Below are 17,487 nucleotides of genomic sequence, written 5' to 3'. Positions count from 1 at the left end.
AAAAATACAGAACCTTGAATTCAATGGGGAAAGAACTAAAAAATTCTCAGTATAGAGAGAGTGACAAGGTTTTTATATTCTCCCATCAAGATTAATGTGTCTGGCTTAACCTCCAGGTGGTCACTGTCCTGCCTGGCTTAACCTACAGGTGGTCACTGTCCCTTTACGCCACCTTTGGTGTAAGTTGTCATCATGACAGTGACCAACCAAGGACCTGTGTTGGCTCCAATTTTGGATGTGGCATCTGACCTCAATTTGTATTGTTCAGGCAGAGGAGCTCCAATATCTGAGCAGTGATGCTTCCGAACAGGCTGGCTTCCTGCACTAAGGAAAATAAAGCATCTGTCAGGACTTCTGAATCTTTTAAATCTTTAATTCTTCAAAATTATACTCAGAAAATTATCCTGGCGAGACGGTTCATTGTACAATTAGACTTTATTGCTTGATTTATTGAGTACTCTGTGGCTTGACATATTTGTACTCTGCCTAATAGGAGGGAAGATGATTCTCTGTGGAACTTCTTGCCAACTCTAAACCAATGGTGACTGCTGGGGTTAATCTACCATGGCTCAGGCTGATTTGTTGTACAATGATTTGTGCTGGGATCCAAGAAAACCCCCACTGTGTACCCTTTATTAAGTAGAGTTGGTGGTGACTAACTTTCAGAAAAATCTGTGAATATTGGACAAATGAAATCACTATTAAGTAGTTTGGTAATACAGTAAATACATAGTAAAGTAGTTTTAAAAATTCCTCTAAGAAGAGCTGTTCCAAAAATCTCTTTCCAATCAGATTTTATTTGTTCTTATTTTGATCCAAAGACATTGCCACTCCTGATTAGAAACTCAGGTTCTCAATATGGGTTCACTGTCTACCAACTTTGCATCACTAGTGAACAAGCCAACACAAACCAAAAGATATAGAATTGGAAAGGCTATGTTTTCTCCCCACACACTGGGTAGCAGAGCATTTTGTACATAAAATATGTTCAAGAAATAGCTGTTGGTTTGATCACTCCTTAACCGGCAGCATCAGCTTCCTTCCTGCACACATAAATACTTTAAAATTTATTTTGACTATTATATAATGTTTGAGTTCAACAGGAAACACAGTGTTTTATGTCTTCTCTCTAGGACAGAAGAAAGGCAGTTCTGGATTGGATTTAATAAAAGAAACCCACTGAATTCTGGCTCTTGGGAATGGTCTGACAGAACTCCTGTAAGTCTTTCCTAACTGGAGGAGAGGAGATGAACTCCAAGAAAGAGGCCCAGAACCAGCCCAGAGAACCTAGAAATAATAACGATATTTCCTACAACAAAACTAGGCCAGACGTTGGTACCAGGAGAATAATTTTGGAAAGATCTTGGGAGAACTACACCAGTCTTCTGAGAACACTTTAGAGTCTTATCCTGAAACGGAATGAAAATCTCAAACACCTGCCCACAAACCATCTTGCATGTTAGCAGAGTTCCTCTGTTAGAGAAGCAGGTGTACTTTCAAACCCCAGACTTCTTTGAACCCAGCTTCACTCTCCAATACAATGCCCGGCTGCTGGGACTGGGGGACCATCATTTGTCACAGTGAGAAGCAGCAGTTTATCTCACTCTGAAAGGACACAGATGGAAGCCTCAGAAATATCACCTTCTTCTTGGCCAGAGCAAACATTTTAGAAAGAAAAGAAAGTTTTGCATTTTCACTTAGCCTTATCCTTGGAAACGTCAGTAAAAAAAGAGAATTCACTATTGCATTTTTTTTCTTTAAGTGCATTGAGGAGTTCTCATAGGCTCCTCAATGTGACAGTAAAAACGCTGATGCCATATTCCAGACCTAGATGGGATCCAACCTACGTCGCATGCGAAAATATCCAGGTAGTTTGTTTCATCTACCAGGATAGGTTGATGCTGACAGGGAGGATTGAATCAGTTCTTAGAAACGTAGACCTTTGACTGTTCCTAACACGGATCTGAATGCATTCCTGTGTGCTGCCATTTCATCTGTATTGTAATCCAGTGCAGTAATAATGAAGGGAATTCAATATTTTGTCTAGAACAATACATCAGAGTGTGAAAATTTGCACACAGGTTTTTTTACTCCAAAGCCAAAATGTTGCATCTCCCATTTGGCAAAATAAGACCAACCAAACTTTGAAACAGTAAAGACCAGCAGAGGATACAGATGGCTGCAAATCTGTGGCCAAGAAAGGATACAGAGATGGAAGGATGGATAAAGACTGCTGTATGTATCCAATGGGAACAAAAATACTGATAACAGCACAGTACTTTAAAAAAAAGGAAGAATAATATTTTCATTCCAATATAGCATTTTTGGAAAGACTTTCAAGAATAGAGAGTGGGAAGAAATCCTAGAGATCACTCAATTCCTTCCACCCATTTCACTGATGAGGAAACAAAGGCCCAGAAAATGAAACAGGCATAGCAGAGTTGTTTTACCTCATAAATGGCAGCCACAATACAGCAGAGTTGAGTTGGTTACTGACAATGTAGCATTTGAAAAACAAAAAGTGATACCTAGGGCTTAGGAATACTTCATTTTGCTTTAGAAAAACAAACTCATTAGCAATAGGGTAAGAGCGATTTGGTTCAGATTAAATGAAATTAGCCATAAAGCAGTGCGCCACACTGAGTTCCTCTCTACTCCACACTGGACAAACTGAATCCAAACTCAAGTCATTCCCCAGTTTAAACTTTTGAATCAGTTGAAGTCATATTGAATTCCAGGCTATTGGCTACAGCCTGGCACAGCCCAGCTTTCTCCTCACCTTTGTCTTTTAAATTGAATAAATAAGCCTTTTTTTTAGATTTGTTCATTTTTATTGGAAAGTCAAGTTTACAAAGAGGAGAGACAGACAGATGTTTGGTCTGCTGCTTCACTACCCAAGTGGCTGCAATGGACAGAGCTAATCTGATCCAAAACCAGGAGCCAGCAGCTTCTTCCAGGTCTCCCACATGGGTGCAGGGTTCCAAGGCTTTGGGCCATCCTCCACTGTTCTCTCAGGCCACAAGCAGGGAGCTGAATGGGAAGTAGTACAGCTGGGACATGAACTAGTTTTCATATGGAATTTTGGTGCGTGCAAGGCAAGGATTTAGCCACCAGGCTATCGCATCCTGCCCCCTTTTTTAAGCTAAGCAAACAAACCTTTTTAAATCCTCTTTTTCCCCCAATTTTGTCCCAATTTTGCTAATAGCCCATCCACTCTTATGTCAGGTAGTCATGAAATGGTAAAGAAGGTTGATTCTTTAATGTCTTGTTTGCATACATGAGGTAAGAAATGTAGTCACCTAAGGAAAGTGAGGGGTAGTTTCCTAAAGAAAGCTAGTTATGGCTTAGAGTTCAGTTGCTCCAGACTGAGAGCTTAACATCTATGTAAAATAATGGACATCTGAATTGTGATATTTCCCCAAGCCTCCAGGTTTACCCTTAATCCTCTAGCTAGACATCCTGCCAGTTAGTAAAATAATGCAAGTTCAGAATGAAGCATGCATCTGTTTTGTTCCTTCTGGACGAGCATCTAGCATAATTACTTTTAGGCAAAAGCATCTTCGAGAAACAATCCTTAAAATTTACTACCTGGGGGCTCGGCAGCGTGGCCTAGTGGCTAAGGTCCTCGCCTTATGGCCGCTGGTTCTAATCCCGGCAGCTCCACTTCCTCTCTATCTCTCCTCCTCTCAGTATATCTGACTTTGTAATAAAAATTAAATAAATCTAAAAAAAAAAAAAAGAAAAAATTTACTACCTGGTTCTTCACTAATTGGAATTGTGAAGCTTCCACTGGAAGTTCATGTTGGCTAAAGACAGGGCTGCCTTTCTGATCTTGTGCAATTTTCCTGTGGGGGATTCGTCATTAAGAAATAACGAACTTCATCTGCTGCAGGTTGTCTCTTCATTTTTAGACAATACTTACTTTGAAGAGGATATAAGAAACTGCGCCGTGTATAAGGCAAACAAAACATTGCTGCCCATGCACTGTGGTTCCAAACGTGAATGGATATGCAAAATTCCAAGAGGTAAAAATAAGATCTTTCCTAGCTGTTTGATTCCCAGTACTGTATAGCATGCCCCATTGAAGATTTTCAGACCTAAAAGTTAAATACCCTGAACCACACAATTCCAGCAACCTGAATGATGAAGTAAATTTCAATGCATCAGCAAAAATTGGATCACAGGTCAAGGAGAAATGATAACATCACTGCAGTGTCCCAAATTCATTCCTTGGGAATGAAGGGAGCCAGACAACATGAAAGAATATTTCACTGTGCACATTGATTCTGGGAGAAATGTCATTTTCACTTTAGCAGCAAACAGTAAGACCAGTAAGACTTGTAAGATCAGTAATGTGTGCCATCCACAAGGCCCTCCAAGAATGTTCATAGCCTTCCTTTCTTTACGCAAAGGTTCACTGGTTCCTTCTCCTCCAATATGAGAAGGAACCATACTATTCTGACAGCACAGATACCTAGCTTTTTGTTAAATGTTTTTTAAAAGTAGAGTACCAAAAAGTGTGGCTACCATTAAAGGAAATTAGGGACAATGCACCTATAAAGAAAGGTCAGTTAAGGCTGTTTGCTTTTACTTTGCAGATGTGAAACCCACGATCCCATCCTGGTATCAATATGGTAAGCACCGTTCTTGCAGTTACTACATTCTTAAGTATATATCATAGAAGTGCCCCATGCACCATTATTCTGTTATTACATTCCTCCAGTCGAGTCTCTTTTTACTTAAGTTCAACTTAATGATAAAAATTAGTGGCCATTAAACATAGCTGAAGGCTAGCAGCACAGCATCCCTCTATTTTCATGCCATGATTTTAAAATATGTATATATCCTTGATCTTAAAATAACAGTGAAGCTTTACTGTATGACTTAGACCAAGGAAAATGAGAAAATTATATATTTACATATGTGTGTAGATAGATATTTAGTGCACATTTCAAAATGCCGAGGGAACAAATTACAAATGCAGATCAAACATAGCATACCTTATTTGAAGTCTAGCATACCTTATTTAGAGTCCATGTTGTCCCTCTCAAAGTTTTGGCATCACTTGTGTTGCTTCTTCTCTTTGGTCAGATGCACCTTGGCTCTTCTATCATGATGCAGAGTACCTTTTTCATACCTATCCCTCGGAGTGGTCCTCCTTTGAGTTTGCCTGTGGCTGGCTGCGCAGTGATATTCTCACAATTCATTCTGCACATGAGCAAGAATTCATCCACAGGAAAATAAAAGCGGTATTTGCATGCAGTTCATTGGGGGAAATATAAAATGTAGCATCTGCTTCTGTCTTGGGGAGAAGTGGTGGCATATAAGCCCAGGATTTTTCTGAAGATTTTCTTCCTATCATAGAGATAAGAAAATAACAGACAGAGATTTACTATCTTGCATAGTCAGTTTGCTTCTCTTCAGTCTTTGTTAGCAACAACGGTGAGTAAATGGAGTTTTATTATTTTGTGAGGTTCCTTTGCTCATTCCACACATATTTATTAAGAACCTTCTAGGGAATCAAGGTTCTATTAGTGATCAAAACTGACAAAAAATTCCTGCCCTCCAAGACCTGACAGTCTAACCTGGAAAGAAAGACCTGATTAATACAAGTAAACAGAATTATAGAATACATTAGAGAAACAGAAGTTAAATAAATGCCATGAAGGAAAATAAAACTTAATTGGGCATACGAGAGACTAGCAGTACAAGGGTAGGGGAATAGTTTTAAATTTTCAAATATTTCTTCCTTCTGAATTGTGGATGGTATATACAGAAAATGGGAAGTAGCTTTCAACTTAAGATAAAGACTAAGTTTAAACTTTGTAAGTTCACTGCTATAATGAAGTTCTGTCCTAAAGCATCAAGAGGTTGCAGAGAATAAATATCTGCATTTACAGTTCATGGAGTTTTATCATCTATCTATCCTGTTTGTTGCACAAGCAGCTCATGGGGCTGATGCATCTGAGTCTCCTACTATGTTTTGATTGGAAAGCTGAGAAGCATACAGGTTAGGTGGCAATCCCAGTGTCCCACAGAGATTAAGATCTCTGTAACGTGGAATGCTGTCTAGTTGCAAGATGTTTTCCACCCTTCCACTCCTACAAATGAAACACTCAAGCTCAAAACTAACACTCAAGCCAAATCACAGGAAATACATTGTTTCTTCAGCCTGATGCAATCTCCATCCCTTAGGCAGCAGTAACTAGGGGACACAGTCCATCAATATGCAAAGTGCACATTCCAAAAAGAGCTGCTACTTAGCCAATACTTACCATCACCATGTTAAGCACTGTGACAACTTCTAGCATTTAAACCCATGTACTATTTTCCAAAACCCTCTGTAGGAAGTCTATGATTAGTTCATTTTATAGATGAGAAAGCTAAGACTCTGAATTTGAGCAATTTGATTACACAGCAGCTAAGTTGTAGGATATTTAGGGGAAGCCAAGCTTTCTGACTCAGAAGGTGGTTAAAAAAAAACCCTGAACGGTGCTGCCTATGTCAGCAGAACAGCTGTATTCAGATGCAGGGCACCTAAGAACACAATGTTTGCATTATATTAAAATGCTAGTTTTAAAATCCTTCCACAAAAGATGGCCACCGATATAAACAATGAAAGGCTTCTTTAATCTTTCCAGCAGCACTTATCTCTTCTCTGAACCTTTGTAGATGTTCTATCTTCATGTTTCCTCTCAATTTACCTCCTCATGTTTGGGGCATGGACAGCCACTGCAGGTGACAGAGTTAACATCTACTATAAGAGAATGGCAACTCAGCATGGATTTAGCAGTTTGAAAAGTCTTGCTGGTGACATGATCTAGCTGGGAACTCTGAACTCAAATCAAACAAACATCGTGGTGTCTTGTAGCAAAATTATGACTGAACCTGTGACCATGTTAATGTAGAATGCCCTGTCAGTGTTACAGATAAACCACTGACCATGCACTGTGCTATAAAAGAAAATCATTGGAGAGTATAGGAAGTACAAACTGAGAAAGGGCAAGGGCGATGCATCAGTCCACTCAGGCAGAATACCACCGTCTGGGTGCCACAGAAACAATTTTCTCACAGTTCTGGAGGTGAAAGCCCAAGACCCAAGTGCTGATCAGTTTGGTGTCTAGTGAGGGTTCACTGCCTGGCTGAGGTACAGGTTTCTTTTCACTATGTTCTCACGTGGCAAAAGGGAAAGGGGTCTCTTGGAATCCCTTTTATAAGGGTACTAACTCCATTCTCAGGGACTCGGGCCTAAGGATCTGATTACTTCTCCCTACTCCAAAAGCCTCACTTAACTCCTAATTCTTCATTCTGGGGATTAGGGTTTCAACATGTACACATGGGAGAAATATACACATTTGGTCTATTACCTTGTTATGAACTTAGAAAGAAGAAAACCATAAATTCCCAAGATTTTAATTTTGCACAATTTGTGGCTATGTGGAGCATTTTGGGTTATTAGCGGTGATGGTGGTACTTATGGTGGCCTTGTACATCTTACAAACAATCCAACACTGAGTATATCATCTTGGTAAATGAAATTAAATTTACCATTATATTTTTCATATAATTTAAACATTTCTGAAAATAGATATCAAATATATTAGCCCTCCTCCAAAGTACAGAATTTTCAAGCCTTAAAATAACTTAGTTTTGCCCTGTTTTGATAGAAACATTTAAAAGATGACAGGCTGTTCTTCCTTAGATTTCATAATTAATTGATTAATTATTGATAGATGTTAATACATTGATAGAGGTTAATACACGGACTGATCTGTTTTATCTCTTTTTGGTAAGTTTGTCCACATGATGCTAACTATAATGGCTGTTTACATAACAAAACACAACTGATGTTCTGAAGTATATCTTCATATCACTTTCTTACATAAACACATATTAATAAGCCTTCCACCATGCGGCCTTATACCTGAGTCAAAATCCACAACATTCATTTTTGCACTATCTGTTTCAGTCTGAGTGCTATGAAGATTTGTGCCATATTGCAACGGGCTATGATGTGCCATGTGGAAGATCACCACACTATAATTGAAGTGGTAATAAATCTGCCACTTAACTCGAAGTAGTTACAATCTGCATTTAACAGTCCTTCATCGAGGCAGTGAATAGTCAGGCCATGATTTCCACTCGTGATGCTCACAGACTTCTTTACATTGTATGAAACTGTGGTGGTTCTCCCACTCAGTCCACACTCTATCTCAATGGACACATTACAAAGCCTGACAACAAAAATCTAAATTCAGCATGCAAGAACCTGTCCATGAAACAACACCCCAGGGATCCAAAATTACATTTCTTCCAATCTGCTTTATTCTCAAATTGCTGACATGGCTGAATGCTGTGCTATTTAAAGCACAAAAATACCCATGTATTAGCTAGAGTGTTGGAATACTATTAGGTTCTGTTGTGTCATGTGCTGGAATTCATATAGGGAAGATAACATATCTTGAAATGTATTCTAAAGTCTTTCTGGAATAAGTGAAAGTGCAACCTGAAATTTATAATACTTCCAAATTAACAAATCTTTAGCATACAAAAATTAAGTTACATTTTAACACAGACATTATGCAGAGAGCGCACACGTCGTAAAGCATACTGATTTAGATGTCTTGGAGAAACTCTGCATGCCACTTCCCATTTAATAGTTGAAGAGGGCATTTCAATTTCCTGGGTGGTAAGGCCAATATTACATCTGCTCTAATTCATGTATGTGAGTGAGTATGTGTGGTATTTCACTCCCAAAGATTAATAATGATGTAATGTTAATGAAATACATAAAGGGTTCTAGTTGTCAAGCCCTGATAATTCTGAAGTATTCTTTAGTCTTGTGTAATATCTATTTGAATGTTGTTTAAAGCTTAACAATCAAACCAATACATAAAAATCAGAATCACAAATATTCCTCAAGTGTTTCTGCCTTGAGCAGGTTTTGAAATCGTTGTGATACCTGCAGTGTGCTTCTGTAAATAACTGAGAGGATAAACCACCAACTTGTTTAGTCACAAAAGGCATCTGGGGGTGGTCATTGTGGCACAGTGGGTTAATCGGCCACTTTGCCCACTTGCCACATCCACGCGCCTGGGGATGAACTGTGCCATTGTTTGATTCCAATTTGCCTTACAAATGAGGAACGAATAAAGAAGTTTTAGGTTTTCTCAACATGCTCTTCCTTAGCTCATCAGATAAAATGCTGGGGAACAGAAAGTTTTCGGTAGCAACCCCATCAATGTTAGTAGTGAAGAGGGAAAACAAGTGGAATAAACACTGGCTTCATTTTCTTCAACAGCTCTCCAAGTACGGTTCAAACTGGTGGATAGGAATTCAGGCAGAAGAAGCCAAGAATGAATTTCGGTAGGAACCTGGACTAATTTGCATTCAATTTTGCTTGATATGTTTTATTTACAAAATGATTGCCATTTTGTAAAATAGCCTTCAAAATTTTCTCTTACTTATAAATGTTCATTTTGCTAAGATCTGAGCATTTTTAGGCCTTTACCTAAGAAAGCACCACCACAATCTACGTATAAACATATCATAATCTCCAGTGTTTCCCCTCCACTTTTTACGTATTTATTTTTGTGATGAGAATAAATAGCTTGAAATTCACTATTTTAGAAAAGGTTTAAGTATACAATATAGTTAATTACTATTCTATACATGAGTGGCTTTTTTATTTTAACAAAAGTTTTGGAATTATACATATTTATGGGGGACTATGTGAAGTTTGGATACATGAATACATTGTAAACCAGGGTAAATGTATTTTTTTTTTCAAACATTTCACATTTTCTAAAAGTAAACAGATTCCCATCTTATTTTCTAGTGTTGTTAATTAATGAGTGTTTTTAAATCTCACGTAATAGTATTGCTTTAGTGCATGGCCTAGAGCTCCATGAATCTTTTTTTTTTTTAAAGATTTATTCATTTTATTACAAAGTCAGATATACACAGAGGAGGAGAGACAGAGAGGAAGATCTTCCATCCGATGTTTCATTCCCCAAGTGAGCCGCAACGGGCCGATGCGCGCCAATCCGATGCTGGGAACCTGGAACCTCTTCCGGGTCTCCCATGCGGGTGCAGTGTCCCAATGCATTGGTCTGTCCTCAACTGCTTTCTCAGACCACAAGCAGGGAGCTGGATGGGAAGTGGAGCTGCCGGGATTAGAACCGGCGCCCATATGGGATCCTGGGGCTTTCAAGGCGAGGACTTTAGCCACTAGGCCATGCCGCCGGGCCCAAGCTCCATGAATCTTACTGGAGACAGAGCATGCAAAGGAGAGAAGAACTTAGACTATTTTGTATTCCCACAGGTGGAGAGATGGGACACCAGTCATATACCAGAACTGGGACAAAGAAAGAGAAAGATCCATGAATAATCAGAGTCAGAGATGTGCCTTCATTTCTTCCATAACAGGTGATTTTACTGATCCTACTTGGGGTTTGTTATGCAAAACACTTACTCCAGGGAGGCTCAGCATCTTTTAGTGCATCAGTTATGCGGGAAGGCTCTATTTATTTGGTTGCTGTTTTTGTTTTGTTTTCTCTGTTGACTGTGCTCTGTGTTCAATTTTATTAGTTTAAGCCCTGAAGATGGCCATTTCTTCTGTTTAATCCATGCATTTATATTCTTCAAACTAATCTAGATCCAGATAAGTCCTTCCTCAATAATCGGAAGAGCACCAAAATAAGCCAAAACTTTTTAACAAACAAACAAACAAACAAACAAACAAACAAAAACGTTCCTAGCTCCCAGTTTAAAACTTGCTGGATAAAAACTATTGCCATATGTTCCCTCCTTTAATGAAGATTTGGGCTAAACTTGGCATTCTTTTCAATACCTAGCGTTCATTGCTAGCTGTATTTAGAACCATTTAGGCTGCAGTCTAATATGTGGGCTTTTTTTTTTCACTTCATCTGTACAATGTTGTTTGAGTGGATTGTTCATTTACGCCCATTCCGTTCTCTGTAACCAAACAACATGTACCCTATAAATCAGGAGAGGTATAAGGATGCAAGACTATCCATGGTCCACGGGCCTCTGTAGGAAGTTAGGAAAGGGAAATCATGTGGTTAATCAGCTTGCTTTTGCCAGCAGGTGTCACAACAGCCTGTGGAAAAGGCTGTTTTGAGAGAGCAGGAGAATCTGCATTGAAAATTGGACTCAAGCGCCTCCTTCAAAAAGCCAACATCTTTTTAGATCATACTCATAATGCTAGGAAACTGAATCTTGCAATTTCTACACATCCTGCCCTTTTCTGGAATTTATGACTTGGATACTAATGAAATATGTACTGTAACTGTCTAAAAATACAGCTCTTCTAAAGTAAAAACAAAAACAAAACAAAAACAAAACAACCAAAAAGGCTTGCAAGAGGCTAAGGACCTGAGAATATATTACCATTTTCTTAGAAGATGCAGTTTTTTTTTCCTAAATTATGTGTTCTAAACATTTTTTGTATGGAAGAGCTCATCTGTTGGTTTAGGATCTTTTCTCTCTGTATCATGAATCAGAATGTTTTAAAATTCAAAAATGCTTCATAAAGCATTATTTATCCAAGTCAAATATACTTAGGACTTCAGTCGATTCTGCTATTTTAAATTCAGTGGTTGCAAAATTTCTACATTCTTACCTTAGACTTACTAATTTGGAGTCTGACCCAGTTCGTTGTTATCACTGAAGAACTCCATGGTCAGTAAAGTTTAGCTCAGCTTCTAAATTTAAAAAACTAAATACGAAAAAGTAGAGCAGTTGTAGAAATAGTGGCCCAGGGTGGCTCAAGTGTAGGTCTAAAATGAGTCAGTGCTGTTTCTAAACCATGTGCAACCCATTTGCTCCTCCAGGACTCTGGGACATTAAAGACTGTTCAGTTTCTATGCCTAGCATTTGTAAGAGAAAAAAGTTTTGGGTCATAGAAAAAGAGAAGGATACACCAAAAAAACATGGAACATGCCCCAAAGGATGGCTGTATTTTGATTATAAGGTAAATTCCTTTGCAAACTATTGCTTTTGTTTCTCTTTTATAACTGTTCATTTTGGGGTAATTCAAAATCAGGGTAGCTTTTAGGAAGTATGTGTTGTTAAGAGAACCTGGAATATTTATTTGGGGGTGGAGGAAAGAACTTTCCACAGATTTGAGTTTTCTATTTAGGAACAACCTTTTAGAAACAAAAATTTTTGTCAAAGATGACTTGATACCACTCCTAATTTGTAAGCTCTTTTTTTTAACCACTTGGCACAATCATTTGCTGTACTGGATGAATGCTTCATTAAATATGATGTGGGGTGTGTATATATGACAGAGTACAAGAAAAGGAGGGGGGCAGGAAGAGAGGGCAGCAAAGAGACGAAAACTGCATGCTTCACAATGACAGCTCTACTCCCAATGAGTGTAAACTCAAGCAGGCCAGACTCCCATCTTACTCTGGCCTACCCTGCCTGGAACAGGGTACTTCAAGTAATGCCAAGACTTAGTCCCTAACTCCTTACGTTTAATGTAAAATAATCATACGGGCCTAAGGCAGAAATAATTAGAATGTATCCCAAATTCATAACTGCTTAACCCTTAGAGAGTTTTTTAAAAAAAACCTGTATCCTATTTTCATAGACTAATACAAAATTGCCCTTCAATGAGAGCTGCCCACTTCCGATCTAAACATTTAGTTATACTGGCAGGGCATTCTCACCTTTGAAATCTACCTCCAATTGGTAACTGGTGTAGTGAAGCCACTTGGATTTTGCACACACTGATGCAGTATCCTCTACATATTTGGCACTGGTTTTTAAAAATTTTTTCATCATAGCAAAATATACAGAACACAGGATGTACCATCTTTAAATATTTTAGATATGCAGTCCAGCAGTGTTAGCGCTTTCACTGCAAATCTCCACACTTTCCATCTTGCAAAACTGAAACTCTAACCACAGAACAAGAGCTCTTTGTTCTTCCCCCAACCCTGCCCTCCAGTTCCAGGGAAACCATGGCTTAAATCTCTGTCTTTGTACACTTGACTAGCTCATTTAATGGGAATCATGTAATATTTGTCCTTTTGTGCTGGTTTGTTTCACTTGACACAATATGCTCGAGATTCATCCATGTTGTAGGATGCAACAGGATTTCCCTCCTTTCAGCATTGAATATATTCCGTTTTATGTACTTGTCACATTTTGTTTATCCATTCATCCATTGATGGGCATCTGGATTGCTTCTACCTCTTGGCTGATTTCATGTATATTATTTTATTGAATTTTTATACACACAGAATAATTCTCATTTTGTAGATGAGAAGATTGATGGTAATAAAAATGTATGAATTTTCTGAAGTTCACAGTGTCAGGTGGAGAAGCAACCTCATGGCTTTCTAACCCAAAATCTGTGATCTATATCCTGTATCTGCCGCTTCACAGAACTATGCTAGGAATCCAGTTGAAATAACATCAAAAACTCTTACATATCTATTAGAACAGCCAAACTCTATAATACTGACAACACCACATATTGAAGATGAGGAACAACAAGAACTTTGGTTCACTGATGGAGGGTATGTAAACTGATACTGCTACTATCTAACACAGTTTGGAAGCTTCTTACAAGACGAAACACACTCTTAACATACAATCAACATTCACACTCCTTGTTACCTATCCAAAAAGGTTGAAACATTACATCTACATGAAAACCTACACATTGATATTTATACCAGTTTTATTTATTATTGCCCAAACCTAGAAATCAATATAGCTTTTAGATAAATAAACAGTGGTATATCCAGAGAGTAGAATATTATTCAATGCTAAAAATAGTTCAGCTACCACGCAGTGAAAAGCTATGCAACAAACTAAAATGCATATTAACCAAGTCAAAGACTTCTAAAATCCAAGGATATGTTAAAAAGTTAAACATATTTCTTAAGGGCTCATAAATAATTTTCTTCATGCTTGATGACAGGGAAGAGAACTGACCATGCATGGGTTGTTCAAGGAAGAACAAGTCTCCTAACATACTTGTCTCAGGAGACCTCTGGGAAAAATTCCGTGTGTGTGTGGGGGGGGGGGGTGTGTGAGAGATTAACTCTTCAGCTTCTACTTACAAATTTTTATTCAAGACCTGACTGAATGCTAATGGCTGCCTTGCACCAACTGGGTTGCAATCATCCAATAATTGATTTCATGCACAACATAGTTTTTCCCTTTAAAAACTCTTATCTCTGTTTATGGAATTTATTCTGATTTTTGCAATTTATTCATCCATTCATTAAACCATGCTGGGAGCTGAGAATTTAATGGTGGCAGAAAATGGACACAATCCTTTCTTTCGGGCGTAGTGAGCTCTGGGGAGGCAGAAGTAGCTCCTTGGGAAATGGCATGACCAGATGGTAGAGCTACAGAGATGATGGAGTGGAAGGATGAGGATGTCTCCCTGGTTTCAGACTTTTGTAAATGGGTGCTGACTATGCCATTCAATGTCAGTGGGAACTCTGGGAAAGGACTAGTTTGTAGGGAAGATCATGCAGCTATACATGACTTTGAAACAAGAGCAAATTTATATGCAAAGCTTGTTTGGAGTACCATAGGCCTCCTTAATTCAGAGTCATAATTAGAGATGCTTTATACTTGATCACATTTTGCAAATTAGTAAGTAAATAAACAAATTAAAATTAAGGATGCTATACTTCATCTTGCTGCTTTGCTTTAAGTATTAATGACAGTATTTCAGAGTGTGTTTGTAAATATGTGATATTTTTAGAAACAATGAAGTTGTAGTAATGGAAGGCCACATTTCCATCGTGGAAAGCTAGTAAATCTTGGTTGAGGCAACCGTTGTGAAAGACCAGAGGAGAGAGTGTTTTCTGTATTTATTGAGATAGCTGAACCAATGAGGTTCATTGGTATTTATGAATGGTTCATTAGAGTGACTATCTGAACACAAAGTGAATTCACATTAAATGATAAGACTTCCTAATAATTACTATGTGCCACTCTTTGGAGTTTATAATTAGAGGGAAGAGGCAAAATGAAAAGAAACAGATAAAAGGATAGTTGTTATAAAATTAAACTCTTTTAAAGCCAATTTGGTTTCTTTGTGAGACAAACAAGGCAGAAGAGACCAGACAAATGGAAAATGTTATTTCCATTCTTACTTGGTAACTCTACTTCAAGCTAAATCAGGGTTTCTGGTTTTCACGCTAAAAGCAATTGAAAACCCCCAGAGAGTTCAACTAAAGAATATTATGATCAAGACTAAGTTTTGAGCAGAATTATCTCAGCACTATTAATAGCTGGATAATTCTTTATTGTAGGGACCTGACCTACAGTGTACAGTATAAAATGTTCAACAGCACCTCTGGTCTCCATTTACTGGAAACCCCACCATTGTTAACACCCAAAATTATCTCCAAACATTGTCAAAATATATTCCAAGGGGCAAAAGTGCTTATTTGAGAACCAATGGGCTAACTGTAGATTCTTGAGTATGTTATTTGATAAGCATTTTAGGATCCATTTGCTTTCATTTTATTCCATAAACATTTATTGGGGAATTTATACAGTATGCTGTTCAAAGAGCAGTAAAACTTGAATCTTTTTTCTTTTTTCTTTTTTTTTTCCTTTTTACAGAATATACAAATGATAAGGAAGGGATGGGAAATAACAAATTCATAAATTGAAGAATTAGCAGAGGGAAATCATCCCAAAAATGGGGAAGATAGAGAAGGATGACAAAATTATTCTAGGGTCCAGCATGGTGGCAGAGTAGTCTAATCCTCTGCCTTGTGGAACTGGCATCCCATATTGGCACTGGTTCATATCCTAGCTAACCCACTTCCAATCTAACTCTTTGCTTATGACCTGGGAAAGAAGTGAAAGATAGCCCAAGTCCTTGGAATCCTTGGAATCCTAGGAAAAAATTACTGGCTCCCAGCTTTGGATCAGCTAAGTTCTGGCCATTGCAGTCATTTAGAGAATGAAATAGTGGATGGAAGACCTTCTCTCTCCCTCTCTCTCCCTCCTTCTTTCTCTCTATGAAATATGCACGTAAAATAAAAATAAATAAATCCTTAAAAAAAAAGAATTATTCTGTAACTGAGATTTTCTCCACAGCAAAACCTTGGGATCTAAGCTAATAATGACTACAGTTGTCTGTGTTGATTGATAAGCAGATTGGAGCAAGAGAGGAAATCTGAGCACACTCCAAGTGAATTTCATCTGCATGAAATCTCTCTTAACTTCTCTGGAACTTTCCTCAATCTTTTTTTAGGCTTTCTCTTCTATCTGTACCTCTTACTTAATTCCTTCCTATCCTATTGACATATTTTAATTTCACTGAGCTTAAAAGAGAGGAAAAAAGCTTATCTTCAAGCCTGTGTGCTCAGCCTAGTATGATAATCACTCAATTTCTCACCCTGTTCCATAAAAAAGAAATTTCTGCCATGTTATGATTCTCTTTTCAATAATAGTCAACTCTGCTTGCTAGACCCCACAGCCTTTCCTTGTGTGTGACCTTTAACACTGATGGCTGACCTTTCCTTTTATTTATTCTTTGTTCCAGCTTTCCTCCACTTGTTCTTGCTTCTTCCATTGGACTTCTTTTTTCCTTTCAGGCTCTCCCCAATGGCATAGTGACTAATGGCTGACTCCAAGTGTTAAGTGAATTTAAATACCTGATATGATATATGATATAACACCTAAAGAAGCAGGTGTATTTGTAAACAAAGTCAAATGAAGCTGTTCATCTACACTCCCACAATCCTATTCTAGATTTTTGTCTTCCATTGTCAACACTACAATCAGGCTGAAATATTACTTCCCATTGAAAGAAGACACTGTTCCGCCTGATGCAAATGCAGACAGGTCACTGCCTCACCCTAAAGCCTGTTCCTCTTTGTCTCATTTGAACACCTTCAGAGCTGGGGAAAGGAAAAAAGTTCTTTCTTTCCAAGAAAAGGATGAAGAATGTTCAAGGCTGATCCTCAGTGTCTTTAGGAAACTTTTTGAATCCATTAAGAAAAATATGGTAATAACATTTTGTTGTGACATTTGTATAGTGTCTTTTAGTGAATATCCCCAAGGACCCAAGCAGCAGGAAGAACTGGACATACGCTCGGGATTCCTGTGTTGCCAAAGGCGGGACACTGGTGGCCATTGAAAGTGAAGTGGAGCAAGGTAGAGGACTCAATGTTCAAGCAGGCCAAAACACTCTTACTCTCAAGCAGTGGCTGAGACATTTCCAAATCAACCTTTAAAATACTGTATTGCTGATGACACTGGTTTTTTTTATCACTAATTTTCCATCTGACCTAGAAGGCTTTACAACATGACATCTGTAAAAATCTAACACATTGCTTATCAGCTCTGAACTATGGGCTCCTTTGTGTAACCAGGAATAGTGAAGAGGAAACATTTATGATCTCTATTTTGAAATTACTAGAATAACCTAACATATAGATTACTACAATTGTATGAGTTTTTGTGTCTGCT

At 38.1% G+C, this 17,487-nt stretch overlaps 1 protein-coding gene across 2 annotated transcripts in view; it reads left to right on the top strand.

Annotated features, from left to right (window-relative positions):
* The window catches only part of PLA2R1 (phospholipase A2 receptor 1), a 107,174-nt gene that overhangs the window by 75,868 nt on the left and 13,819 nt on the right, over nucleotides 1-17,487 (top strand). For both annotated transcript variants that reach the window (XM_058664541.1, XM_058664540.1), the window contains exons 14-21: nucleotides 1,134-1,218; nucleotides 3,893-4,025; nucleotides 4,599-4,634; nucleotides 5,092-5,249; nucleotides 9,302-9,366; nucleotides 10,325-10,428; nucleotides 11,856-11,995; nucleotides 17,055-17,172. In XM_058664541.1, coding sequence (XP_058520524.1) covers nucleotides 1,134-1,218; nucleotides 3,893-4,025; nucleotides 4,599-4,634; nucleotides 5,092-5,249; nucleotides 9,302-9,366; nucleotides 10,325-10,428; nucleotides 11,856-11,995; nucleotides 17,055-17,172 — 839 coding nt within the window. The remainder of the gene's footprint in view (nucleotides 1-1,133; nucleotides 1,219-3,892; nucleotides 4,026-4,598; nucleotides 4,635-5,091; nucleotides 5,250-9,301; nucleotides 9,367-10,324; nucleotides 10,429-11,855; nucleotides 11,996-17,054; nucleotides 17,173-17,487) is intronic.

The sequence above is a fragment of the Ochotona princeps genome, chromosome 5 (genome assembly GCF_030435755.1).
Source record: "Ochotona princeps isolate mOchPri1 chromosome 5, mOchPri1.hap1, whole genome shotgun sequence".
Taxonomy (NCBI): domain Eukaryota; kingdom Metazoa; phylum Chordata; class Mammalia; order Lagomorpha; family Ochotonidae; genus Ochotona; species Ochotona princeps.
The sequence above is the reverse complement of the archived record's forward strand: the minus strand, read 5'-3'. Positions and strand labels throughout refer to the sequence as shown.